This window comes from Rhynchophorus ferrugineus, unplaced genomic scaffold (assembly GCF_030347505.1).
Source record: "Rhynchophorus ferrugineus isolate W39M unplaced genomic scaffold, kcgeb_rfMv2 rfM9, whole genome shotgun sequence".
Classification (NCBI taxonomy): Eukaryota; Metazoa; Arthropoda; class Insecta; order Coleoptera; family Curculionidae; genus Rhynchophorus; species Rhynchophorus ferrugineus.
The window spans coordinates 13,307,623-13,335,187 of record NW_027472588.1 but is presented as its reverse complement, the minus strand read 5'-3'; the positions used below and the strand labels follow the sequence as shown (position 1 = coordinate 13,335,187).

At 31.3% G+C, this 27,565-nt stretch overlaps 1 protein-coding gene across 50 annotated transcripts in view; it reads right to left on the bottom strand.

The window, feature by feature from the left end:
- Positions 1 to 27,565, bottom strand: part of LOC143202289 (basement membrane-specific heparan sulfate proteoglycan core protein) — a 698,200-nt gene that overhangs the window by 83,383 nt on the left and 587,252 nt on the right. For 20 of the 50 annotated variants that reach the window (XM_076413660.1, XM_076413659.1, XM_076413679.1 and 17 more), the window contains 13 exons: positions 17,175 to 17,306; positions 16,329 to 16,547; positions 9,956 to 10,075; positions 8,324 to 8,443; positions 7,786 to 7,905; positions 7,065 to 7,184; positions 6,792 to 6,908; positions 5,766 to 5,885; positions 5,061 to 5,180; positions 4,730 to 4,846; positions 3,864 to 4,022; positions 2,585 to 2,695; positions 702 to 917 (listed from right to left, as the gene is read on the bottom strand). In XM_076413660.1, the coding sequence (XP_076269775.1) occupies positions 702 to 917; positions 2,585 to 2,695; positions 3,864 to 4,022; positions 4,730 to 4,846; positions 5,061 to 5,180; positions 5,766 to 5,885; positions 6,792 to 6,908; positions 7,065 to 7,184; positions 7,786 to 7,905; positions 8,324 to 8,443; positions 9,956 to 10,075; positions 16,329 to 16,547; positions 17,175 to 17,306 (1,791 nt within the window). Of the gene's footprint in view, positions 1 to 701; positions 918 to 2,584; positions 2,696 to 3,863; positions 4,023 to 4,729; positions 4,847 to 5,060; positions 5,181 to 5,765; positions 5,886 to 6,791; positions 6,909 to 7,064; positions 7,185 to 7,785; positions 7,906 to 8,323; positions 8,444 to 9,955; positions 10,076 to 16,328; positions 16,548 to 17,174; positions 17,307 to 27,211; positions 27,344 to 27,565 lie in introns of all 50 variants that reach the window. The other 30 variants (XM_076413686.1, XM_076413692.1, XM_076413699.1 and 27 more) reach the window with 22 other exon arrangements.

The following is a 27,565-nucleotide window of genomic DNA, read 5'->3' as shown; positions in this document are numbered from 1 at the left end:
TATCTTCAAATTAAACTTGTCTGGCTGTCCAGTATTTCAGTTCGAATGTCCATCAAAACAAATATTTTCTGCATTCAGATATTGTTTTACCCACACAACTTGGGTGACACGAGCAACGAGCAAGTAGAGCGGCTATACCAAAATATAGCGAAAATCGACAAGCGATGACTCTAAGACCCGAATGCCTAAACAAAATTCCAAGCCACTACTACCAGTGGCAGTCCAGGATGGTGTGAACTGTGCAATCGTACGGGACGTCAAAAGCAGGAGATGGCTTGTGTATCACAGTTTCACATTTCAGTTCCCGAAAAGATTAATTTATCACCAACATAAATCCTAACTTTAGCAGACTAAGTACTGTGGCTTTAATTCAAAAGTATCGAACAAAACAAACACATAACCAGGATATTCCAGTGTTTGGAGATATTTGGTAGGTCCCCATAACAAACAAAAGCCTAGACTAGGGTCCCCATAACTAATTCATAAATCTTACCCCACTTTTTACCAGTATACGATAATTAAAAGGATTTTCAAAACGTAGCCGTATCATTAAGGACAGGCTATACAACACTTGTGAAAGAACTATTTTTGCATCAGACTCAGTACATTGCTAGTAACATTATAATATCGACTACGAATATCGCCGCTCAGGTATAACTCCTAATGTTAAAATCGTCAACCAGTAAATAAAGACTACTTACGACAGCCAACTTCGTCACTACCATCTGGGCAATGAGGGACGCGATCACATTTCGCGTAGAGTGGAATGCAAGCTCCGTTTGCACACTGGAATTGGTCTCTGGTACATTCACATTGATCTTCGTCGGAGCCGTCAGGACAGTCGATGGATCCATCGCATTTTAAATCCGCAGATATACAGCTTTGGTCTCTACATTTGAATTGGTCACTGAAGCATTCTGTGAATATGAACAATATTAAATATAAAATAATTACGAAATTATTGATGGAATATATAATGGTACAGTGTTTATAAATTAAAAAAAACCGCTTCTGATTATTTTTGTTATATAAAAAGGCCAAAATGTCTAATAAGTTCGCTAGCTTTTTCTTAATGGAACTTTTTGTAATATATTATTTATTTATTGGCAAAATATCTTCCATACTTGATGATAATCGTAAAAGAGTGGCATCATCAAGGTGTACTGTTAAAATAAAGTGAAAAGGTAATTTTACTTCTCCTATGCTGCCCAAAAACCTGGGTGCTATTGGAAAGCAACGCTTACTTTTTGAAATTTAATTGAAATATGTACTGGTATTAAGAACATTGCATGCATCAAACCAAACCAAAATAAATTAAAAAAACTTGTTTTATACGAAGAAAAAAATTACAACATAATTTTGCAACAATATATTCAGCCGCAGCATTTACTAAACATTGTTATTATTACTTGGCCATGACTACTATTTTATAAAAATAAACTCTGAACGTTCCTAGAAGATGCATCATTTTTTTGACTTGAAATCAACTATTGGCAAAAAAATGTAGTGTAGAGAACAACAAAACCATCCAAAATATATTCCTCGAGGGTAATACATATATTCATCACTAAATAGTTTTAGTTGTAATAGTAAATTCCTATTAAATATACAAATCCATAATAAATTCATATTTTATTATAAACAAATTCATAGTTCATATGTTAAACATTCCTATAACATTAGTTACAGAGAATCTTATGGTAATATCAGAAGACATAAAATCCTTTGGCAAAAATGAAACCAAATCATATTATTGAACTCTCAGCTATTCTAGTGAAAGCCTCATTGTTTCTAAGTAAATATAGAAAAAATAAAGGCTCTACGAATAATATCTTTCTTAGAAAATTATCAGAAGATGGACATATGCACAAAAAAAAATTTATATATAATTTGGCTATAGCCATAAAGTCTTGTTATATATATGATGGCATCAGTAAGGTGTAGTGTTTTACGAGCTCTTAAAATCGAATGAAGCTGTTACTAAAGATCCTTGTTGACGTCAGTGGAACAAATTGCATGTCATATCGTTAAAAAGAAACAAAAAAAGAAAATAACATGACGTTTTCAGGTTGTTGCCATATGTTGTAAAGGATACACTACAGCAGCTGGAATTTCAATGGAACACTGCGATTACCGCTAGTTTAGATCGATGTAGCTGGCACGCGATTTCCAAATACTAAAGAAGTGTGAAAATAAATAGGGGATTGGATCGCTACCAAAATAACGTCGTTCTTTTCAAACGGTGCTGTTATGTTGCCGGAAAGATGAGAAGCAGTGTTGACCTGATCTTTCTGAATATGCCTTTTTAAAGTAAAAAATGTATAAATAGTAATAGTAGGTAATTACCACCAACAGGTAGTTAATATTTTTACTACTTTTCTTTAATAGAACTAGCGGATTTATTGGACATCTTAAATATATATACTAACTATTTACTATACGTAGGCGTAAGAAATCGTACAGAACAAGTAAATAATTCTGAAATAAAAACATTGAAGCTCAAGCACGTGCAAAAATACACGAAAAAAACTCTACAAAGCTCAAAAAATATTAATACAAATATTTTAAACTACTGTGCACTTACCACAATCTTGTTCATCTGCCCCGTTTGCACAATCTTTCACACCGTCACATTTAAAGACCCTGTCAATACAATACCCATCTCCACAGTTGACCGCGTCTTCAGGACATGAAGCTGTGTGCAAATAGGTGCAAATTTAACAACCTGACAATAATCAATTCAACTCAATTCGGAACAATCGAGTCCGTATATGAAATAAGTGTTATGGGATAGAAACGTTTTTGTTTTTGTTAATCATTATGTCAGTTTGTATAAATTACTATAAACGAATAATCATCTTTCACTATATCATTATCATTATCGGAAACTCGTTCGTATTTATAATTTAGGTATGATATTTAATTATATATTATAGTTTTTAGACGGCGTTCTTAATTGTTGGGCATCGGGTGTATTTTTATGTCAGATATGTTTTGGCTTTTTGGAAAATGTCAAATAAGACTGTAGATTTGTGTTTTTAACCAAAACTAAACTCTACCTTGTTGTAAAAAGAGAAGAGACCTCTAAATACTAATATTTAATAACATATGAATACGCTCGACGTAAAATTAACGGTGATTTTTTAAAATCTAGAGAACAGTTATCTTTATGGTTTAAAGAGGATGTACATGTCTCATTTGCTCTCAGGCGCCAAAGCTGAAAGGGAATCCTAAAGTTACCAAGTGCGTACAAAGTCCTCTGGTGTGGGAAAGTGTACATAGGAAAAACTAGAAGAATGACAAGTACAATAATAAAAGGGTGGTTAGTTAGTTAAAGTTTCAATCCCATTTTATTCAAGAGACATGGGAGTAACTGCAATATTAAAAATACATTACCGAAATAGTGATAATGACCAAACAGTTCAACGAATGGTATATCTCGAAGTCAATTATTGATAAATTTATTTTAATATAAAATAAATATCATACCTAATATAATAATGATTATTCTTTCAAAAAGCTTTATAAATAAGCGTTAAAGCAAAATACGGAGATACGTATAGTACGCAAATAAAAACTCATTCTATAATATTAGATGGTCAGTTAAAGTTCCTTTACAAATATGTCTTTTTCAATCAATTAAGGTAATATGTTATCGCTGCGGATCCTTTCAAGTTCCAAAATGTTATATCAGCATTTAATAAGCTTAAATATATGGTAAAAATTAAGATAGATTTGTTAGTTTGCGCTAGCACCACAAGATTTGCCTAATTATCGACATGGTGAGTCGAGAGAAATCATAAACCAGTTAAGGGTTAGAATCAAAAACACAAGCGTTAGTTTAGACATCAAGAAGTGTTTACTTTGTGGAGCGCTTGTTGTTGTCTCGGGTCTTGGGGGTGCGGTAGGACAGCCTTCCTCATCGGTGTTTCCTGGGCAATCTTGGTATCCGTCACATTTCTGATCAATATCGATACACTTTCCATCGCCACAATCGAACTGATCACTATTGCATTCATCTGCTACAAGTATATATAATGTGCATCAAGACAAGAATAATAATTAAAAACCAATTTTTATGTTAATAAGTGAAGCTCATTAAGAATTAATTTATATATGTTAGTGCTTTACAGCTATAGAAATATTATAATATTTAATTTAAAGCTTTCAACTCACAACTATCGCATTACCATTAACTTGGTGAAAATGATATATTATAAGTGATGCTATTGGACAAACTGAGGTATATTTTATTTATGATATATGTCTGTCCGTCTCTTAACATATGTCAATAGATAATTTAAAAAAATGATGGCGAATTTAGTATTGAAAAGCCAAAAAATCGAAGATATGAAATGTTTGGATAAAGACACTTTTCTTCACTTATACCACTGTTGAAGATTCCTAAGATATATCTCTTATTTTCAATAAATACACATGAGTAATAGTATAGTAAATAAATAAATAATGATATGAGAAGCATGCAGTATCACAATTATAATTTTTGGGAATATATATTGTTGAAAATATGAATTCTATCGCACCGTTATAGAAAAGATAATGAAGGGGAATTGACATAAAATTGTGGCAGGTTTGAACCACTTGAAATAAAAAGATCGCACGACATGCTATAAAGAAGAAGCATCCATTGTGTAAAGAGTGAACTTTCAATCTATAGATGAAGATTGAAGGAAGTCAAGGTCAAAACAGAAGAAGATAGAAATCCTACGTTGATAACGGCAATTTTCTTCGTCTCTGCCGTTGTGACAGTCTTGGTAACCATCGCATCTCATGTCCTTGTGGAAACATGTACCGTCACCACATTCGAACTCATCTGTTTGACAACCTAAAAATGATAAAACTATTTGAAAAACTAGCGCTAAGGAAATAGACGAAGTTTCTACTGAGGTTATCAGTAGCTGCAAGATTCATGCAAATATGCCCATAGTTCATCAAAGGATTACTAATTAAGAAATCATATATCATCTCAAGTAGATTTAAAGTTAGAAGAAGAACCAAGACTGTAAAGACAAGATAGATATAAATCATGAAAATCCTACGTTGAACTTGGCAATTTTCTTCATCTCTGCCATTGCGACAATCCTGATTACCATCACATCTCCTTCTTTGGTCGAAACACGTACCATCACCACATTGTAATTCACCTGGTCGACATTCGCCTAAAATAAGTAAACTTCAAAATATAAAAGATTGTCATGTCAATGTTGTCGATGTTAGTATACCAGATTCTTATCAATAGAGATTGGAAATTCAAATTAATAAGAGAGATCAGTTCTTTTTTATTTCGAGAATATTTAGAAGATCACAAAAAAATCAGAAATAAGTCTAGAAACTACCTAGTTGACATTCATCTAAAATAAGTAAACTTCTAAATATGGAGGCTTGTCATGTTCATGCTGTCGATGTTAGTATATCAGAATCTTACCAGTGGAGACTGGAAATTCAAATTAATAAGAAATATCAGTTCCTTTTTATTTCGAGAATATTTAGAAGGTCATAAATTATCAGAAATAAGCCTAGAAACCACCTAGTTGACATTCATTTAAAATAAGTAAACTTCTAAATATAGAGGCTTGTCACGTCCATGCTGTCGATGTTAGTATATCAGTTTAATATCAATAGAGACTCGAAATTTAGGATTAACGAGAAGAATCAGAATTATTTTTACGTCTAAAAGAAGAGGGGGTCATACAATGTCAGAAATAAGTATAGAAACAGAAGAGCTCTTAAAATGGAAATCGTACGCGGATAATCACAGTTCGCCTCGTCTCTGCCATTTCTGCAATCTTGGTATCTGTCGCATCTCTTTGCTTGATGGAAACAAGTTCCATCACCACATTCATACTCGTCAGCTCCACATTGAGCTAAAACGACATAACATGAAGTTAATGGCTAATTGCCAATAAAATATTGGTGTGGTGAGTAAAATGGTTTAATTCTATAGATTTACAAAACTCAAATAAGATAGTACATTGAATAAGCATGTGAACATATAATTATAGAAAGTACTGGTTATATATAAGGAATCGGAATTAATTTTGTGGGAATTCTTGTCAATAATGAGAGGACGCCATTTGTTGAATTTTACTTCGCTTTTGTAATACTTCCCAAAGAACATGAGTGCTATTGGAAAGCTACGGAAAATATGCTTTATAGATGGAAATATATACTAATACAAAGAATATTATTGTAAGAATCCAGCCCAAACTGAATTTAAAAGAAAAAATTACAACGCGATAGTGCAACAATGTGTATCACAACCGCTGTATTTGCCAGACATTGCATTTTATTCTATTCTATTATTGCTTGTTCATAACTTCTATTTTTATAGAGACAAACTCTGAACATCCCCAGAAGATGTATAATTTTTCTGACTAGAAATCAAATATTGCTAGAAAAATGAATAGAGTAGAGAATTAACAACAAAAATAACCCTCAACATTAATTCCTTGAGAGTACTATATATCGTCAATAAATAGTTCGTTAAGTGATTATAGAGAATCTAATATCAGAAGATGTAAATCCTTTGGCAAAAATGAAACCAAAATATCTTTTGAGATTATAATCAAGAAAGCTTCGTTGTTCTTAAGTAAATATGGAAAATTAGAGAAAATTATTTACGGCTAATTTTAAGGAAATAGTAGAAGAGGAAGTATTCTAAAATACATTTACATATTTAACGACATAATTTACAAAGAAATGTATTTTCTATGAATATGTAAAGATGAATAAAGTTAGAACCAGGATAGAAAATATGTTAAAAACCCTACGTTGGCCACAGTTTTCCTCATCTCTACCATTGTTACAATCTCGGTAACCATCGCATCTTTTTCCACTACGGAAGCAGGATCCATCGCCGCACTCTAGCTCACCAGGCCGACATCCAGCTAAAATGCGAAAAGAAATTTTAGGAAAATATGACACAGCATTTAAGATTTAGACAAGAAATATTTTTTTTGCTGGAAATAGAGCTCCAAAAAAAAAAGAATAGATAACAATGAAGATAGCTGAAGATTGGAGTACAGAAATCTTTGAAATCCTACACTGATAATCGCAGCTATCCTCGTCTCGACCATTTTTGCAATCTGGATGTCGATCACATCTCTGTGATCGATGAAAACAAGTACCGTCGCCACATTCATATTCATCAGCTCCACAACGAGCTAAAATGGAAAAATATCAAAAATTATGTCACCATTTAAAAATATATTCATGCATAATTTTAAGTTAATCAAGGTATGTCAGTTTTATTATTATTGGTAATATATATATATATATATATATATATATATATATATATATATGTATATATATATATATATATATATATATATATATATATATATATATATAGTAGATCATTACAGTAGATGTTAATGGTATAATTCATATATGTTAAAAGAACTAAGAGAAAAGTCGAAGAAAACGATATAATAGTGAAATGTATGATGATATTAACCCCACAAAAACATCATTTTGTGAAATTTAACATCATAAAATTTAAGCAAGAAAAAATTAGTATTTCTGCTTCAATCGATAAAACACTCACTTCCATGCTTATTAAGTTATTGGATGAATGCTAGGTAAGAATTTTTCAGAAGAACATAAGGGATGAAAATGTAAAGATAACTGATAATAAACTGAAGTTTTTGCTTCAGAACCACACTCCAAGCTTTTAAGAACCTCAGACCTTATTGCCTTTAGTGATGATAGGTTAAAATCGAGAAGGCAAGAAGGAGATAATTAACATATTTGAAACCCTACGTTTGTCATGACAGTTTTTCTCATCGTTGCCATTGTCGCAGTCCTCATAACCGTCACATCTCCCGTCCTTCGGGAAACAAGTACCATCTCCGCATTCTAACGAATCCTCATCACATATAGCTAAAATAACAGAATATATAAAACAAAAACGCCTTAATGATTAAAAAGCATTTAAGTGTTCATGCAAATCAAGACCAACGCAACCTTAGTTTCAGAACTCATCACCATCAAGTTCAAATAGCCTTGGTATGTTAACAAGCCAGGTATAATATATCTAAGTTTTGTTAAATTTAGCTGGAGAAAAATTATTAATTATTTAATATTCTCATCAAACTGTGGAACCAAAGAAACCTCGATTTTAAATCTAAATTATTTATAATTATTTGTAGAAAAGTAGTAAGTTAAAATCTCGCAAAAAAACCGATCAAACCAGTTAACCGAATACTGATTAGGAAGAAATATATTTCGTATTACGCAAAAATTCTAATTAATGCGTAAAATCCAAAGCCAAAAAACTCAAGCCAAATTAAACCCATACTTTCGCTTGGACAATTCTCCTCATCGTCGCCTGCAACACAATCCCTATATCCGTCACATCTCAGATCTATGCTGATGCAGCTTCCCTCACCACAGAATATTTCATCATCTTCGCATTTTTCTGTGAAAATCCAACCGTAAGTTTATAAACTAAAATAGTGATTTGTCATTATGGAGCTGACATGAAAGTACTTTCTTTTAATGTATGCGCAACTGAAGTTTCCACACATACCATCAGTATCTTGTATAATACTTAGTAGTTAATTTTACTATTGGTACTCAAACTCAAATTGCATAGGAGGGCCAAATTAATATGAACACATATGACACATCTTGTTTTATGTTGGGAACACTGTTTTCGTGTTAATAACGAGACCCGTATGTATTGCTCAGTTTACATGCCAACTCTATAATACACTGTAATATAACCTTACAGTGTATTATAGGCTTTGTTCTACGATGGTTAAAAGAAGCATTAGTGAAATGTGTGAAAATAGCTGAATAGTTTACATACACGAAACATTGTAAAACATCATCGGTGAAGAAGAATAGTGGAGACAACTCAGTATTCACTTGGGGAATACTGTTTCGACAAAAACTCCAAAAACAAAGCTGACATTCATGAACGGGCTACAATTGCGAAACCCTCTATAATGGTAGTCAACGCTAAGCTGCAAAAGAAGTGATACAAAGATCATAAAATCTGGACACTTGGTGGTTAGAAGACCATGATATGTTTCCATGAATCATCATTTACATTCCGGCAAATAGGTGGGTTTATGTATGGAGAACCTTAAAGGAAGCCTACGATCCGGACTGCTTGTTTCTTACGGCCTTCTTACATAGGAGGGGTCCTGTTATGATTTGGGCGACAACATAGTGGTATTCAATTCCAATTGAGGTTTTCCAAATTCACATCACTGGGAATGAATATTTCGACATCCTCAATGGTGACGTTCTTATTGTGACTAGCATTTTGCTGTCAAACACTGCCATATTTCAAGATGACAGATCACCCAGCCACACAGCCAAAAAGGTTCAGTTGTTGGTTTCGAGAGCATGAAAATGTCATGAAACATCTTTCTTGGCCAGACCACAACATAATTAAACCATTATGGGGAGTTTTGAGAAGTAGATTACCATCAAGAAATTGGCGGATGTCCTGGGATAAGAATAGAACAACATTCTATTGTAAACTATTCAGACAAATTGCACTGTTTTAAAGCCAAAACCTTATAAATAATTACATGTTGTGTATGTGTTAGGTGATTATATTATTTTGTCCGTTCTCTGTATATTTTAATATATTTTTTCATTTTCCAAATTTGTGTGTACCAATTTTATATTTCTCTCGAAATTACTTCCTTGTCAAACTAATATTAGAGTAGAAAATTGAAAATTTCAGTAAATATTTCTTTCGTAAAAGTAGAAATAGTACCACTCCATTCTCATATAGGTCCTTAAGATATTTGTCCGCTTCCTAGATAAAATAGAAGAAGTACAGCACGAAGATTGTTAGTTGCTCAGTGTATACAAGTTATTCAATACGTAAAATATTTCACAAGAAATACAACTTTACTACTATTTACTATATTAAGCGAAGACAGAAGCTTAGAAACAATAAAATGCCTACGTGGATTGATACAGTTGACCTCGTCTCTTCCATCTTTACAATCTGAATGTCCGTTGCATCGGTTTTCCACTGTGTAGCAAGTTCCGTCGCCACAGTCGAACTGATTACGTGGGCACTTGGCTATAATAGCAAAAAATAACTTAACCATAAACATTTAAGAATTGTTACAAGCACAACGAAATCGTGGAACATATCCAAAGCCGTTTTCAATTAATTTAGACAATTATTAGCCTCAAGCAAATTGGCATTAAGTAGTAAGTATATATTACAATAAAAACATATCACCCATTAAACATCAAAAACCAAATATTCCATTCGAGATAGTTGGAGCAAGTTATATTATTTAATAGTAAAGTTAATTAAAGACCAAAACAATTAGGAGAAAGTTCTGAAGATTTAAGTTGTCTAATAAATCAAGCTTTTGAGACAATTTCATAGATCAATATTACATATGTCTTAGACCTGGACCATTCATCATCATCATCAGAAAGTTACCGAATCTATCAAGATTTCAGTACTCAAATGAATAACCACGAACCAGGTGACCTATGATTTTTGGAAATGTTTTAATGGCTTCTTAATAATTTTCCAAATATATTTGGTTATAGTTTAGATAACAAGTCGAGAGGTTAAAGGAAAATTAATTAAAACATTCTTATTTTCATTTGGAATGAAGCCACTTGATGGAACTATGTCTTGGTATAATGTATAATCAACTTATTTACTACCCTGAAGGTGTCTTTCAATCCTTCATCCCTTTAACATTGCCGAATAGATTAAAACATCTCTTATCGACGTTAATTTTAATTCTACGACCAGCAATTTTTGGCAAGATCATATTAATATATTAAACTTCTGTGAACACTTACTGTGAATTAATTTTGAGCGACTTACAGTAGGTTACGCTAGTTACACTATGCTTATATGAAGTGTCATCTGGATATATATGTTATAATTTTTATTATAACGAATTTGTTCAATTAAGATCAATAAAAACACCACGGTATAGTATTTACAGGGCTTAGGTGGTATAGTTTACATAAAATAATTTCTTGGTATTTCATATGATATACGTAGATATTCTTATTTAATGAGTTTACTGTCATGGAGTGCCCTCTAATGTTGTGGAGTTCTTAATGTCTCCAAATCCGGGTTATTAACATTTTAGATATTTTTAGTAAGTATTCTGCTTTCCAAATCGTAACAATTTTTATGATGTTAAAACGACGGCCAAAGATACGTAACCGTAGAAAATAACACTCATCAAATGGAAGACAACAAATAAGACATAAAAAAACCACAGTAGACCTGTGGTACAAAACTAAACAACAACTACTGATATCTTTATTCTTATTATGCCTATAAATTAGTTTTAAAGGATATTGTTAATAATGTTCATGGAGAACCGCTACCTTTTCTCATCAGACAATATATGTCCATCTCGAAAAAACGATGTATCTTTTGGGGCTATCCATGAATCGAATCATTTTTTGATATCTTCATAAGAAGTGAAGCGATGCAGAGACTGGTCACAACTCATATTCTGGAACGACTGGTAATAAGAAGGAGCAAGGGCTGGATAATATGGCTGGTGGGGTAGCACTCCCATTTTAATGTTTCCAAGTATAAATCACCGGTTTGAAAACATGTGATCGAGCGTTGTCATGCTGAAAAATAACATTGTTGTGTCTTTGCCCGTACTTCGGCCGTTTTCCCACAGCGTTCGGCTCAAACCAATCAATTGTAGTCGATAGCGATCCCGATTAATGGTTTCATGGAGTAATGTCTTCAAATCCTCGTGTTTAAATGTTCGGCTACCCAGAATGCTCTTTGTCTTCGTTATCAAAAACATCTCTTTTAAATGGTTTAAACCAGTATTCACATATTCAAACCGATGGAGAATGTTTGTCATAAACTTGTATTACATTCGATGATCATCAGCAGCCTGTTTCTTCAAACTGAAGTGAGAAATGAAAAGCTTCTAGCAAATGCGATTTACTCAGCAAAAATGCGAACATTTTCAACGCACTGAAAACATATTTTGGTCACACTTTGACGAAATGACACCTACTGAAAAGTGAAGCCTCAGTATGAAATTGGTTACAAATGTACCTAATGGCATCAATGTACAGTAACACCATCTGTTGCAAATCCTTTAAAATTAGTTCATAGGCCTAATATATTTGTATGTCCTTTAGGAAGTAGGCAGTACAAATAACAAAAGCAAAAGTGTATATGCGGTAATGTTGTAAGCAAAAATTATTAGAAATATTTATACATTGAATGTATAAGAATGAATAAATATGAATATGAATATATATCTTGGCATTTAGCAACAAACACATATCACTTTACATTATAAGATATTCTTAGAATACTACTGTTGTTATTATGTTGTGGTTATCTAAACATTATGTAACTGTAAGGAATTTAATTAATCAGTGAATCATCCTATATTTCGATGTTTTTTACGAAAACTATGTTTATTTATTATTTAAAGTTATTATTATAATTCAACGCCAAATTCAACTAAAATTCTCAAACACAATTCTCAGACAATTCCAGTATTTTTTAATACAATTAATAGTCCAGTCTGCAATATCAGCAGAACGCTGTAATAAAAAAAAACATTAAGTGTTGTTTGTTTTGGTGGATGAGATAGCTCACTACACTTTCAAAGGGCAACTTTATATTTATTTTCTTATCAAATATTGTTGTAAAAAGAGACGATGTTCATCAATATTGCATAAGTACTGATTTATATACGTGTGTCATATTTAATGTTTTAACGATTAGATATTTCATTCTATTCCCATTTAAAATTATATTTATTTTTATGACTTTGGTGGAATTGAAATAAATTAATGAAATATTTAAATGTCAAATAATATATAAATAAAAAAAATATATCAAAATACTATTTTTATTACTGCTGTAAATACTCTGCCTTGTCGCGCCCTCTGTTGGTACCGAAAAGCAAAATTTGGTTATGACTAGTGTTGGGAACAATCGACTGAAATCGACTCTCGACTGTTCAGTAACTGACCACTTTTTACTATCGACTATTTCAGTCGCTATTTTTGGTTCGACTGTTTTTAATAGTAACTGTTTTCAGTCGCTATTTTCGGTCCGACTGATTTTATTACTATTTACTATCGATTGTTTCAGTCGTTTACTTTTAGTTGCTATTTTCGGTCCTACTAGTTCATTCGACTGATTTTTAACGTTCTGATTTTCCGTCCTAGCCGCGATCTTGAAAGTAATGCGCCAAATTTATGCTTATATAGATTTATATGTAATATACGTGGTTTTATGTTTTTTTTTGTAGTTTGCTTGTGAATAACTATATATTGTAAATTACTATAACAGCATTTTGGATCGCTAGTTTTCGAGGGCAAAAAAATTAAATTGTAAATGATAAATAGTAAGATACTTTTGACTGGCATAATAGGTAATACTTTGGACTGGTATAATAGGTAATACTTTTTTGATAAACTTTCACGATTGTTGTCCAAGCCGCTTGTTTGTCGAAACTTGTTTCCTAAAATCTTGAACACTAAAATTAGGTTCCAAAGGTTTCAGAAATTGCATAGATCCAAAAGATTTGAAGAATTTTTTACAGTAGCAGTGGTTAAATTTATTTTAAAAATATTAACCGTAAAGAAGTGAATCAAGTATATTAAATATTATAATACAATAATACATTTTCTGATAGGAAAACTCTGATAGGAAATTTTTTGGCTATTAAGAAGAGCACTAGAGTTTTTATTTGTTAACGAATGGACTATCTTAACAGAATGTATTCAACTTTTAAAGCCCATTGAAATAATGACCACCGAGTTATCTGGTGAAATATATCCCAACGATGTCTTTAATTATACTGTTAATAAGAGGACTGCAACATTCCATCAAATTAGCAATTGAAATTCCATTTATTGGCCGTTTAGAAAACCCATTGGATTTTTGGCAAACCCATAAAATGAAACTACCTGAATTATATCAGTTACATGTAAAATATTCCTCTATACCCGCAACATCTGTCCTCTGGGAATGAGTTTTTTCAAAATCTGGGCAAATAATTAACGATCGAAGAAATCACGGGAGAAAAGTTGAACATGATAATATTCACAGTAATTTAAAAATATTTCCGTTCAAAAATAAATAAAAGTTTTATTTAAAAAGGGTCTGGTAATTATTGAACGATCATTTTTAGGTTCATCATGGATTAGATTTTTCAATGACTAGGTATATTTGTTTACATTTTATTTAGTAGTTATGGTTATTAAAAATCTTTAATTTTTAGGTTTTATATAAGCTGTATTGTACTATTTATATTTATTTTGCTATGTTATTGAAAAATAGCGATTAATATATTAAAATACGATAAAACATTTGTGGTGTTATTATTCCATTTCTTTTTACACATCCACAGAACATTCAGTATAAAAGTAATCCTACTTCCTCTAAAATTATATTATTTATTACATGATAACAGAAATTAGTTTTTTTTTTCCTTTTCTTTTTTAAAGTTATCACGTGAATGAATATATATACATCTCTGTTTCGTTTATACTACCATTGGGGAATATAAAGACATTTAAAATTAACTGCTCCAAGCATTTATCTGCGTGCTTTTATCTCACAATTTATACAGACCAGAATTCGTACATCTTCGTCTGACATCACGAATGGAAAAACATAGTCGAACCATGCATTTGACTGAAAATAGTAATTACTATTTTCAGTCGCTATTTTTTTGACAATTGACTGTTTTGCGACTACCGACTGTTTCGAGTGTTTTCAGTAGATAGTTCCCAACGCTAGTATATTCGAATTCGAATATTGCCCAAAAAATAGAAAATCCAGCGGATGAACATATATTTGTAAACAAAAAACGTTGAAATTGTAAAAAATCGCTCAAAATTATTTCACAGTTTTTATATAACTTATTAGACAACTCAGTACTTTGTTGAAACTCTCATACCACTACCAATACTATATCACACGCATCTTTAGAAAACAAGCATGAAGACGAGTTTACAAGCGAATCAACCTTAGCTAGGACGTATCATTAAAAGGATACATTACTCAACAAATATCTCCGAATTTGGCACGTGCACACTATCCTGCATAGAAACTCATAGAAAAGAATAAACTACATTTCCTTCCTTTTCTAATGGTGGTGCATTATTTCCGAATCGATCAAGTCAAAACAACAAAAAAAACTACAGTATTTAGATTTTGTGTTACATTAATAATTCTATAGTAGTAATTATTAAATTGTTGTATTATTCTTGGTGGTTTAACATACATTGGTTTTAAAATATAGCAGAAAATGGTTAAGAATGTCGAAATTTAATGATAACAAGAACAGAGAAGAAAATGAATCTTGTTGTGTTGGAAGTAGTCAAGTAAAAATGAGGTTTGTCTATCAAGAATAGTAGCAAAAATTGTAGTAATTGGTAATAATTAGACATTTATTTTAAACATAATATATTTTAGGAATGATTTAAATTTTAATTTATAGGCGAGATGTAACTAGAATTTGTTGAGAGTGAAAGTGGAAGAATGTGAAATTCAGAGGAGAAGAAATTAGACAGCATTTTGCTAAGATGTAAGAAGAGTGTACAGTGACACTATGAAACCATTAACTTTGCTAACTAAAATAGACCTAGATTAAATAAACAAAATATAAAAATATCAACGACACCCTAATGATCTAATGTCAAGGAAAATACAATGCATTATTATATAATAGTATAGATAAATAAATTATTTTTTTGCAAAATGATGATGTATTGACTGATCATTCGGCTTAAAAGTAAATAAAGCTCGAGGTAAATTCATTAATGGTGTTTGTGGATCAAGAATAGTAGCAAAAATTGCAGTAGCGATCATAGTTGATCCTATTTAGAGATTTTTTAACTATATTGGCTGGATTTCATCTAAACGATTTTAGTCTATTTTGTGGAAATGTTTATTTATACGGTTCTCGAAGTTCATGTTAATTGTTCAAATATGAATGTGTACGTGAATTGGTCTGAACCACAATTTCATTTTATTCAATAATTTTTTTTTTAATAAAATGTTATTTCAAAAATTTTTCAATGTTTATTTCCCTCCTAATTCTCCAACATTCAAACAATTTTTTAATCAAATTCGTATATATTTATTTATAAAAAATAATGTATTTATCAAAAAGGAGTAAGTAAATGAAGCCGTATATACGCATGCACCAAACTTTAATTATTCTCTGTGTCAAAAATAATTGAAGCTTAGTAAGCGCATGCACCAAATCCGGAGATATTTGTTGAGCAATATATCCTATTATTAAGCGTCCCACGCTCAAAACCACCAATTAACCGCAACGTACCGCAATCGACCTCATCGGATCCATCTTTACAATCGCGGAGACCGTCACAACGGAGCCTTTTATCGATGCAGCCTCCCGATGTGCATGTGAATTGGTCTGAATCACAAGTTATGCAACTGTCCTCATCCGAGCCATCTTGACAATCGTAGGTTCCATCACATCTAGTACCGGCTACACAAGCACCATCGTTACAACGGACTTTGTCAGATGGACAGTCTTCTACAGATAATAATAATCAAAAACAACTCGCACCAAATACTGATTAATTATGGTAAATTCAATATATTATATCACTAGTATCACTATTTTTGTCATAATCAAATTAAATACTTACCATTGTAATTGTGCGTATATATCATATTAAGTAAAACCTGTTTAATTAATTAAATACCTTGTTATGTAAACGACTTAACTAATCTTTATTTATAACTGATTTGACAGTCACAATTCCCCGAAGTGAAGAAAATTAGATATCCCACTAGATAGAGAAAATATTTTAAAATACGTATTTTAAAGGCAAAACAAGTTGAGATACGCTATTTAGATATAGTCAGCTAGAACCAAATTTAAACGATTACTATTAGTGACAACATCACCATAATTTAAGTGATATAGATGGTAAAAGCTTAAATGATTCCATAACATCATTTTTCACTGATAATGTTAATTTAATGTGTAAAAATGTATGTTAATTTATGGTTTTGTATCTCGGTTTACATAATAAAGCACTACAAAGCAAAAGCGTTACCTAAATATTATTGTTTTTAACATAAAATGAAATGTGATTTTTAAGGCATAACCAGGTACACCAGTCTTACCAAGAATTATGAACGAAATAATACCCACCATGATCACTATCGCAGTGCATTTCATCAGATCTGTCGATGCAGTCATCGTAGCCATCACAGAGATAGGTAATGTCTACGCAGGAGCCGTCCGAGCATTTGAAATCGTTAGCTCCACACGAGGGGATCGAATCTGTGCATAGATGAAGCGGTGCATAGCAAATATGACGATTAAATTCATCATAAAAAGGTTTTACCACTTGTATTTTTACTTGTTTAATAAAAAAAAATTCGTTTTGATAATTCAGAACGGTACGTCTCACTGATATTGTCGTATCGATGATATCTGCAGTAGCAGGAATGGAAACGATCCCTATGAAACTACAGAGTAAGCAAAAATCAGACTCTCAGACTGTTACTTTAACACTTCGAAAATATAGCTGTGAATATTTATAAAGTCAGTGTCAATTGACTGTGAATGATGACAGTAATTAACTATCACAGAAATACTGCATATAACTAATGAAATTTGATTAATGGATTTATAGCAATACATTTATTATATTACACATTATATTTATGGTTAGGCCGAAATTTATAATTTATTTGATTATTTGTAATATGTCTAGCTAAAATAGCAATTCGTTTTAAGTTGCTGTAATCCAATCAGAAGGAGTTACGTCAGTGTATAGTGACGGATGGCTATAGGGATATCGGAACTGACAAAACACAAAAAATCGCAGGACTAAACACCATTTATACACTTTATAATTCAACATTAATGCGCAACTTAAAAAAATGTTATTCTTTTGCGCCCACTTTGTTATTTACTAACTGTATGCTGATGTCCCGTGATACCGGACAGCATTTTGGCGCCAACTTAAATCTTAAAACTAGAGAAACAGCATTATTTCCCAGAAAACTTTTAATTCCTGTATATATAATATATTTTAAAGAAATAGTAAATACATTAGAATGTTATAGAACCATTTTTGAACATTAGTCGTCATCCGACTTGGAATATTTTTTAAATAGGCTTGTTTTTTATATTACAGTAGCTCCACGATAACGTGAACAGTCAACAATGAAAACATTGCTAGTACATTGCACACATTCAGCAGCTTTACGGCTGTTCTATTCAGTTATCTGATAAAATAAATTGTTTAGAATTAAATCACAAGGCGAAAATCAACAAAGAAGGCGACTAGAAGAAGGGGTATGGAAGGCCAGATCTGGACCAAAAAAATTTGTGATACACATATAAAAAGAACCTACAAGAGAATTGGAACTCTGGGAAACACATATACTAAAAAATACAAATATTTTTAAAACAACGGGAAAAGAATGTCCTAATTATCGGCGAAACACTTAATAAGTCGAAACTGTTAAATGATGAACGCCAATTAAGTCAGACTAAAATGCAGATAATATATCTTCCAACTAAAAAATACCCATCGCACTTGGAATATTTGTTTCTTTTCACAAATTTTTTATTATTTAAATAACTTAAAATACGTTCATTAACGTAAACATTTCGATAATGCGAACAACACTTTGGTTGGCTCACATGAAAGGGAGTCTACTGTATTACTTTATGTCACCGTCTGCTATATTACTATTATTATTTTCACAACACTGTAGTTTATTTTAATAGAAACATCATAAATTATCTATAAAGTAACAGCCAAAAAAGTTAATTTTAATTATTACATTAGGTTTTAGAAAATAGTTCATTAAAGCTCCAATTTTAAAATATGCTCCAATTTCTGAGTCTTTCAATATATTTTATAAATAGATCGTTTCCTCTTGATGATACTGCACGATAAATTAACGTATTTAAGTGTAAAACCTTTTTATAAAATGAAAATATTAATGCGCCTGTAATCACGTTCAGTATGATGATTATTCGATTTCGATTACAAACGCATTTTCTCCTTTGAAGTGAAGAAATAAGTCGATTGAAAAGCGCTACTCTAATGACAAGTATATCGAAATTAGACCGTGTTTTGTATTAACCAAACTTTGCTCTGCGCCTGCACCATATTTTCATTATAATATAAATTTTCCGGTCGGTAGAGAATTAAATTGACGCCATGATGTTTAACAATGAAAGTGAGAATGAAAACATATTATTTCAGATTTATTATATTGGGCTGAGGAAAAATATTAACATTACTGCATTACTAATTGGTATTCTGTAACACTAGCATTGCAGTATTGTAAATATTTTCTTTTGGCCTTTTATATTACAAGGAAGTCTACATCATCTTGGTAATTATAAATAGAATTTACATAGAAATAACCTAGTTGCTGATCAAAAAATAATTAACTAATCTTATTACTCACTGAAAAAATGTATGTTATATGTCGAAGTATATGTCAATATTTTTTCATTGGCCCAATATAAAATTTTATAGTCTACTACTACCCACATTTGATTATTTAGTTGTATATATAGGTGTAGTTTTAAAAACATTAATTCAGAAGCACTAGGTTTGATTATTATTAGGTTGCTCAATAGGTTTAATAATAGGTGAGGCTGTTAAAGCGAAGAATCAGTGTTTGACAATGAGTGGGGATTAGCAACATATGATCAGGGAGTATAAAAGACCAGGATGGCCATATACGTCTTTCTTTTTCCTGTATTATAGACTGGACTTTATTCAAATTTGCATCAAATAATTGTATCAACAAAATATTTACTATATAGTCATTTAAAATTGGTTATGGGTATGTTGATTAACCAACGGAGATTCTTATACAGAACTAATTTTCTCTGAGTCTGAGATTTTGGTTGAAGTATAGTTGCCAATGCTAAGAACATGTTTGAATTTGATTTTATAAATAATTTTAAAAAATCTCAATCGTTTCCTTACTACTGATGAAGCTTGTATCAACTGGAATTGGCTGAGGAGTGAAGTGAATAGAGAAAATTAATACAGTGAATTAACGTGCGAATTGCTACCAACGTGGGCCTTATTAGCCAGATTTAGTTCTCTTTGATTTAAGTTTGACCGGGGAAACCTTGAAAAGTCCCGGATCTAACACTTAGATGGAGCTAGTTTTATTGTATTTACCCCGTTTTTAGTTGCTTCTTGATGGAAAAAATACCGTTCAAGTGAAGCAATGGCTTGAGAAGTTTTATAAGGACTCCGCTCCACCAGAAACAACAATTAAACGTTGGTTTACTGACGTTGGTCAGACGTGGTCGCAGAAACACCGATGATGTAGAACGCAGTGGATGTCCAAATGAAGTGGTAACACCAGAGAACATCAAAAAAAAATCCTCCAAATCGTTTTGAATGATTGAAAAGTGAAGTTACGTGAGTTAGCTAACATCGCAAAAATATTAAAAGAACATGTAGGGACTGTTAAAGCGAAGAATCAGTGTTTGGTAATGAGTGGGGATTAGCAACATATGATCAGGGAGTATAAAAGACCAGGATGGCCATATACGTCTTTCTTTTTCCTGTATTATAAACTGGACTTTATTCAAATTTGTATCAAATAAATGTATCAACAAAATATTTACTATATAGTCATTTAAAATTGGTTATGGATATGTTGATTAACCAACGGAGATTCTTATACAGAACTAATTTTCTCTGAGTCTGAGATTTTGGTTGAAGTATAGTTGCCAATGCAAAGAACATGTTTGAATTTGATTTTATAAATAAATTTAAAAAATCTCAATCGTTTCCTTGCTACTGATGAAGCTTTTGTCAACTGGAATCGGCTGAGGAGTGAAGTGAATAGAGAGAATTAATATAAAATTAATACAGTGAATTAACGTGCGAATTGCTACCAACGTGGACCTTATTAGCCAGGTTTAGTTCCCTTTGACTTAAGTTTGACCGGGGAAACCTTGAAAAGTTCCGGGCCTAACACTCATATGGAGCTAGTTTTATTGTATTTACCACTTTTCACTTGCTTCTTGATGGAAAAAATACCGTTCAAGAGAAGCAATGGCTTGAGAAGTTTTATAAAGAATCCGTTCCACCAGAAACAACAATTAAACGCTGGTTTACTGACGTTGGTCAGACGTGATCGCACAAACACCGATGATGCAGAACGCAGTGGATGTCCAAATGAGGTGGTAACACCAGAAAACACCAAAAAAATCCACCAAATCGTTTTGAATGATTGAAAAGTGAAGTTACGTGAGTTAGCTAACATCGCAAAAATATTAAAAGAACATGTTGGTTTTATATTGCATGAGCATTTTACTATGAGAAAGCTCTGCTCAAAGTGTCTGAAATATTCTGACCAGTATTTGGCAAAATTTAAACGTAACAAACCGGCATTTTTACGTCGATATGACAATGGATGAAACATGGTTCACTTCACTCCGGAATCAAAACGATCTTCATCTGAATGGACAGTAACTGGTGATAGACCTGTTTTGAGGGAAAACATAAATCTTTCTACAAAAGTGGTACTGAGAGTGGCGCCGGATTGTGTGGCATTTGATGGAGATTAAATCGATGTATAAAGCCAGTTTTGAACAAAAAAACCCGTTTTCTTTATTACTCTCGGGACTTTTTGAATTCATGTGCTACGTTAAAAAATATATATGTTGAAACGAAGAATTCATCAAACATATAACTGAAGCTATGGAAATGTATTCCGACAGTATATTAAAACCTATTAAACAACCTATTGTATTACATCTTGATAGAACAATAAGCAAGAAAAAACTGATTATTTTCAAATTTAATACAAACAGAAAAAATGAAAAAAGCCTTTCATGTCTATACTAAATTAATAACGAGAAATAATGAAATAAGCAAACTAAGACTTCTGAGACTATATGATGCAAATAAACTGGCGACAAGAAAGACATTAACACGTTATGTTTAATTAACGTTATAAGCGGGCATCATAAAAAGTATAAACGAGAACTTTTCGTTAGAGAATGCTAAACTGTAAATAAATCGATTAACAGACGTCCCTGTATATTTTTTCCAACGAGATCGAACCGCTAATCAGATCAATTGTTGGGTTTTTATGACGCAAAAAAATCATATCGGCCCCAAACACAATTACGTCGGCCGTCATAAAAACGCGAATGAGGCTCAATCAATTGCAGCCTGCTTTTTTTTTGTATCAACCAAACATTTATAGATCGGTGACACGACAATGGGCATGGAAATATCCAATAAATTTCCAAATAATCTTACTCGATAAAAATACAAACATCTTATAAATTATCTTCTCTTCTTACATTCTTATACATTATTATATCTGGTCGTTTGGACATTTTTGTGATAAATCAATTTCAGTCAGGTAAATTGGGGAATGTTTATGTCGTTTTATATTTTTTAAAAAAGTTCTTTTCGTGATTTTTTATTTGGAGGTTAGAAATTTATATAAAGCTGGTAAGAATCATGTTTTATTCAAGTAAAAGACATGTTTTTTTTAACGCACATCTAAGCATTTATTTTATTGGAGTACGAGGTTGGAGCGAATGCTTTTAAAGACAAAAAAACTGCAGGATCTATCAATATTGCTTTTAAGGAATTTGAATTTAAATCTCCACTATTCTATTATTTATGACGACATTAAATCAAAATAAATGTCGAGAAATTTTAAATGTGTATCAAATGTTGATCTGAAATTAGAACATATATATTGTTTAAATAATTATATTTTTTAAAACTTATTAACACTCTCGTATTCTGGTCTTCTCATCTTTATTGAACAGCAAAAAATTCTATATTCTATATTAAATGTTTTAATTATAGTAATAGGTAATTTTAAGCTTCAACTAATGTTAACTAACCAAACCTTTGAGTAATTGAGTACATTATATAAATAAATTTAGAAGATTTCAAACTCATACGCAGTTCAAAAAGCAGAGATCCAGAATGAGACTTATTAGTAGTTATTACTTCAAATTTTCCATTTAATTTCTTTTTAGACTATTTATTAAGTTTAATAATTAGCTTTATACAAGAAAACTACAGAAAAGTTATTTTTATATTAAGGGGATATTTTGGTTAATAAATTTTAAAAAGAATCTACTTTCGTCGCTTTTTAATTCGTTAAAAATGAAATAGTTTAGTTGAAGTTGAAAGTAGTTCAGAGGAATTTTAAAAACAAATTAAATGTGTATCATTCAAAGCCAAAATCTAAGAAAAATTGAGGATATTATTATAAATGTTATTATATTTGAAATAATTAGCTGAAATGACAATGAATTGTTGTGAGTGAAATAATGCCACATAAGCTGTTCGTTGAATTTATAAATAAAATCAATTAGAAACTAACATGGATGAAGTATTCTGTATGTTGAGTAACACATTGTCAACCAAATGACCAAAATAGAGAAATATTTTGAAAATACACATAAAGATAAAAAATTAATGGTTATCTAAGACTGTTTCATAAAGTATGTTAAATTCGTATTTATTTCTATATAATATCATTGTTAATGGTGGGTATTAAAAATAGGATGAGTCATTTGATAAGAATACATAACAAATGTATGGGTACTGACGCTGTTGCAGACGATATTGGACATGTTTGCGGTATAGAAAGTATATGGATGTTCCTAGATTAAAAATATGAAGCTACAAGATAAAAATTCAGACATACAAGATACATTTAGACCTCATAGGTGGTGTGAAAAAAAACCTAATTCAAAGGAAATACTTCGTTACTATATGTACTGTTACCTCGATATTGAGATGAATGAATAATTTATTTGTAGTAATATTTAAAGTTATTTGAAGAGGAAAAACATATATTAGTAAATTTAAACAATAGAATAGTGCTAAAACAACATACAAAATCAAACAAAATTAAAATATTATTCCTTTTATTTAAGTACACATGTATCATCAACTAAGCAAGGCATACTTCATCTTGTTTGTTTCCTTGTAGTATGTGAATAAAGTGTGTGATTCGTGTCATAGATTAATCAATTACCTCATCTTATAGTAAACGTGTTTCTGCAAGATAGTTATTTTCAAGATAGCTAAATACAGTAATTAATTTAAAAACTGTATACTAAAAGTACAGAACACAGTTGAATAAAAATAAAATATTGATTATATTGGGCAAAACTAAGATGGTATTTATGAATATTTATTGGTTATACGAAGAATTGATACTATAACAAATACAACAAACTATTTCGATGATTTTATATTTCAGTTGATAAAAGTTTCTTGTTGGCTGGACTGGTGGATCCAATACTTTTGATAATATTGCAATTTAAATATGTTTGGAGAAATTTTGCTTTTGTAAAAATTACAATAATGGCTCTATTGCATCTAAAATAAATTATACCAAAAGCAGAGCTGTGTTACTATAAATTTTGTACAATAAAATGTACAATAATGGATTTATCAAAGTATAAGTTTGATATTAAACATAAAATTTGGAAGGAATTCCAAACAATCATTTAAGTCAAGGTATGTCTCTTCCTTCTTTAAATTATTCAGGTATAATTAGACCTAATTTTAGTATTGTTAAACCTTTTCCTGTACAATATAGCCCATAATTAAAAGGCGATTTTATGTTTTATCTTACTAAAGCAATAAACAACGGATGAATTAAGTATAATTTTACTTCTATGCAACGACAATAACAAAATTGGACTAAGATAACAATAATAGAATAAATCAAATAATTCAAATTTATTTATGAGGGCTACAAATTGAAACCCGCCTTTTACGACATTTAAGAATTCAAATTTTTGTTCACAACTCTTCATCACTACATTTCGGAATTAGAAATAGCCTCATGAGAGCAATTTTTGAGAATTGTTACTTTTTGATTTTAACTGAAAAAAAACGGCAACTGGAGACTATGGAATAATAATACCAGTGATACGATGCAAGAGATTCAAATTAAGTGATTTTCTCGAGTTAGAAGAAAAATTGTTTCCCAACTCATCGAGAACTTACCCAGTCATTCAAGGTAACTACAATATGACCATAACTATCGTATTCAAGGCCACTGTATAAATTAAAGCATAGAGACGTTGAACGGTGTTTTCATATCAGAAACTGCTCCAGGGGCATAAAAAAATGGTTAGTTACATAGTTACTGAAGATGAATAGTGGACTCACTATGATAACCAGAATATTCATGGGACGAAGGTCTTTTTGCTGTATATATGATGGAACTCATTCGCCTTAGTGATGAAGATGGTTAAGCCTTAGTGATGAAGATGGTAAATTCTCTAGATATTGCTCCTTCGGATTGTCATTTATTATGGTCATTTATTATGCTTGGGCTGAACAGTAGTTTCATTATTTTAAAGTTATAGAAGATTGGTCCATTCTTAGATCGCCTTCAAAGAAGATTAATTTTATTTATCGATAATGTACATATTACCCGAGATATTAAGGAAGATTTTGAGTGATGGTGAACAATATTTGCCCGAATAAATACGTAACAGTTTTTCAATTTGTATTCCCAATAACAACTCTTTACTTACTCTTTATAATATTTTTCATTATATCATATTTTATTAATATTACTATTTTATAAAATGTAGAATTAGGAGACAAAATCCAAAAATTACAATTCTTGCAATTTTCAACTGCCATTTTTATAATAATTTTGATAATTATATTCCATTTGATTTCTCTTAGAATTACTGCAGTTCAAATCAGATATGTCAATATAAGATAATGTTTTAATATAATTTTTATTTTATTTTCAAATATACGAAGACAGTTTAATAAGTCAGTGATCTTTTGACTAAACGATGTATCCTTTAGCAATAAAGCTTTTTTTTCTCAACGTAAATTCCATAAACGCAATGCATTTAATACAGCGTTTCTTCATTTTTTTGATTGCTCCCAAATAATAGCTTTCCTCCAGGTTCTAAGAATAGCTCCTTTTTTCAGTGACAATCTCTTTATTCGACGAAAATTTCTATCATGAAATCATTCCGCTAAATTTGTAAATTGGAAATAGTTGCAGAGGTCTAAACCTGGATAATAGGCTAGATGAGGTAGCAGTTCATACTCCAATTTATATATCATTACCATGGCGATTACATATTGTTTATTTGCGTATCGTATTGATGAAATACCTATACAAAATCTATATAAAAGCTCTGAATAATAGTTGGCGGTGACTGGTTTTACCCTCCTCAAGACAATCCATGTGAATGGCACTGCGTGATTAAACAATACTGTCATGACTCTTGGCTGACGGGCACAACTTGGCTTTTTTGCTCTTGGCACACTTTGCTGAACATTCGCCCGTAGAAACTCATTGTATTGATTATTCTTTGGTCACTGGTGTTTTGTGATGTATTCATGGGTCGAAATGATGCAAAACTCGTTCAGATTGTAGCTGAACATCTGCAAGTACTCCTTTGAAATTGGCATATGATTGCGATTATATCTGACTGACCAATCGCAGCACCCATCTTGCCGATTCCTTCGATTTTCCAATATCATCTTTCCATGTATTTTATTGACGACCTTTTCTGGGCGACCGCAGTGTTCGATATCACTTATGCTGCCATGACTACAATGAAATACAGTAAACCAATTCTTAACTCCTCCACAGTAATTAGCTTTTCCTTTTTTTTGGATAAAAATAATTCTAAATAAACATAGCAAAATTGTTTTTTTTATTTTTGTTAAAATTTAAGATGTTGTCAGTTATCAATGGCTGTCAAACACAAACTAAATGATGCAGCTTGTCCGAAATCTCACAGCAGTTATTAATAGTTGATTAATAATTAACAGTTGAAGGCAGCAGTGATACATTTAAATTTACTGCATGTCAAATTCAAAATAACTGACTTATCGTATTGTCCTTGTATATTCAAAATATCGGTAAATACAATAACCAGAATACATACTTAAACTAGTTTAGAAGCAGTTTTAGTGTAAATAAATTATCAATGAATATATTTCAACGTTTGTTTTATAAGATTTAATTATATATAAGTTAGGTTAGAATAAGATTGTTTTGCTTATATTGTTATCAGCAAGTATCAATTTATTTTTAAAAAATGAATAAATGTGCGTTAAAAAACCCGAACCTAGTTAACCTGACTGTGATTTACCTCCCATCCGGATCTAGAATAAGATTAATACAAGAAAAAATCAAAACAAAACATACCGGGACTAATTGTTGGACAATTGTCTTCGTCGCTACCGTCATCGCAATCGAGAATTCCGTTACAGCGCTTGTATCCCATGATACAAAAACCTTCGGTACATTGAAACTCGTTCCCTTGACAATTCTGACTCCCTAAACGTATCGGAAAAACCAATCAGCAATGTGCGACGCACAATAAAAGTTAAAATCCGTGCAGTTAATTTCGCTTGGAAAGTTTTGCAGTGCTTAGTACCCGCTGCCAAAAAATAACACTGTGCAGGTCAATCTCCAACCTCCCGTTGTGGACGGAAGATCGCATTCAACCAGGGTAATTTACAATTTGTACAAAATATACAGGTGGGGCGTCCGTGAGAA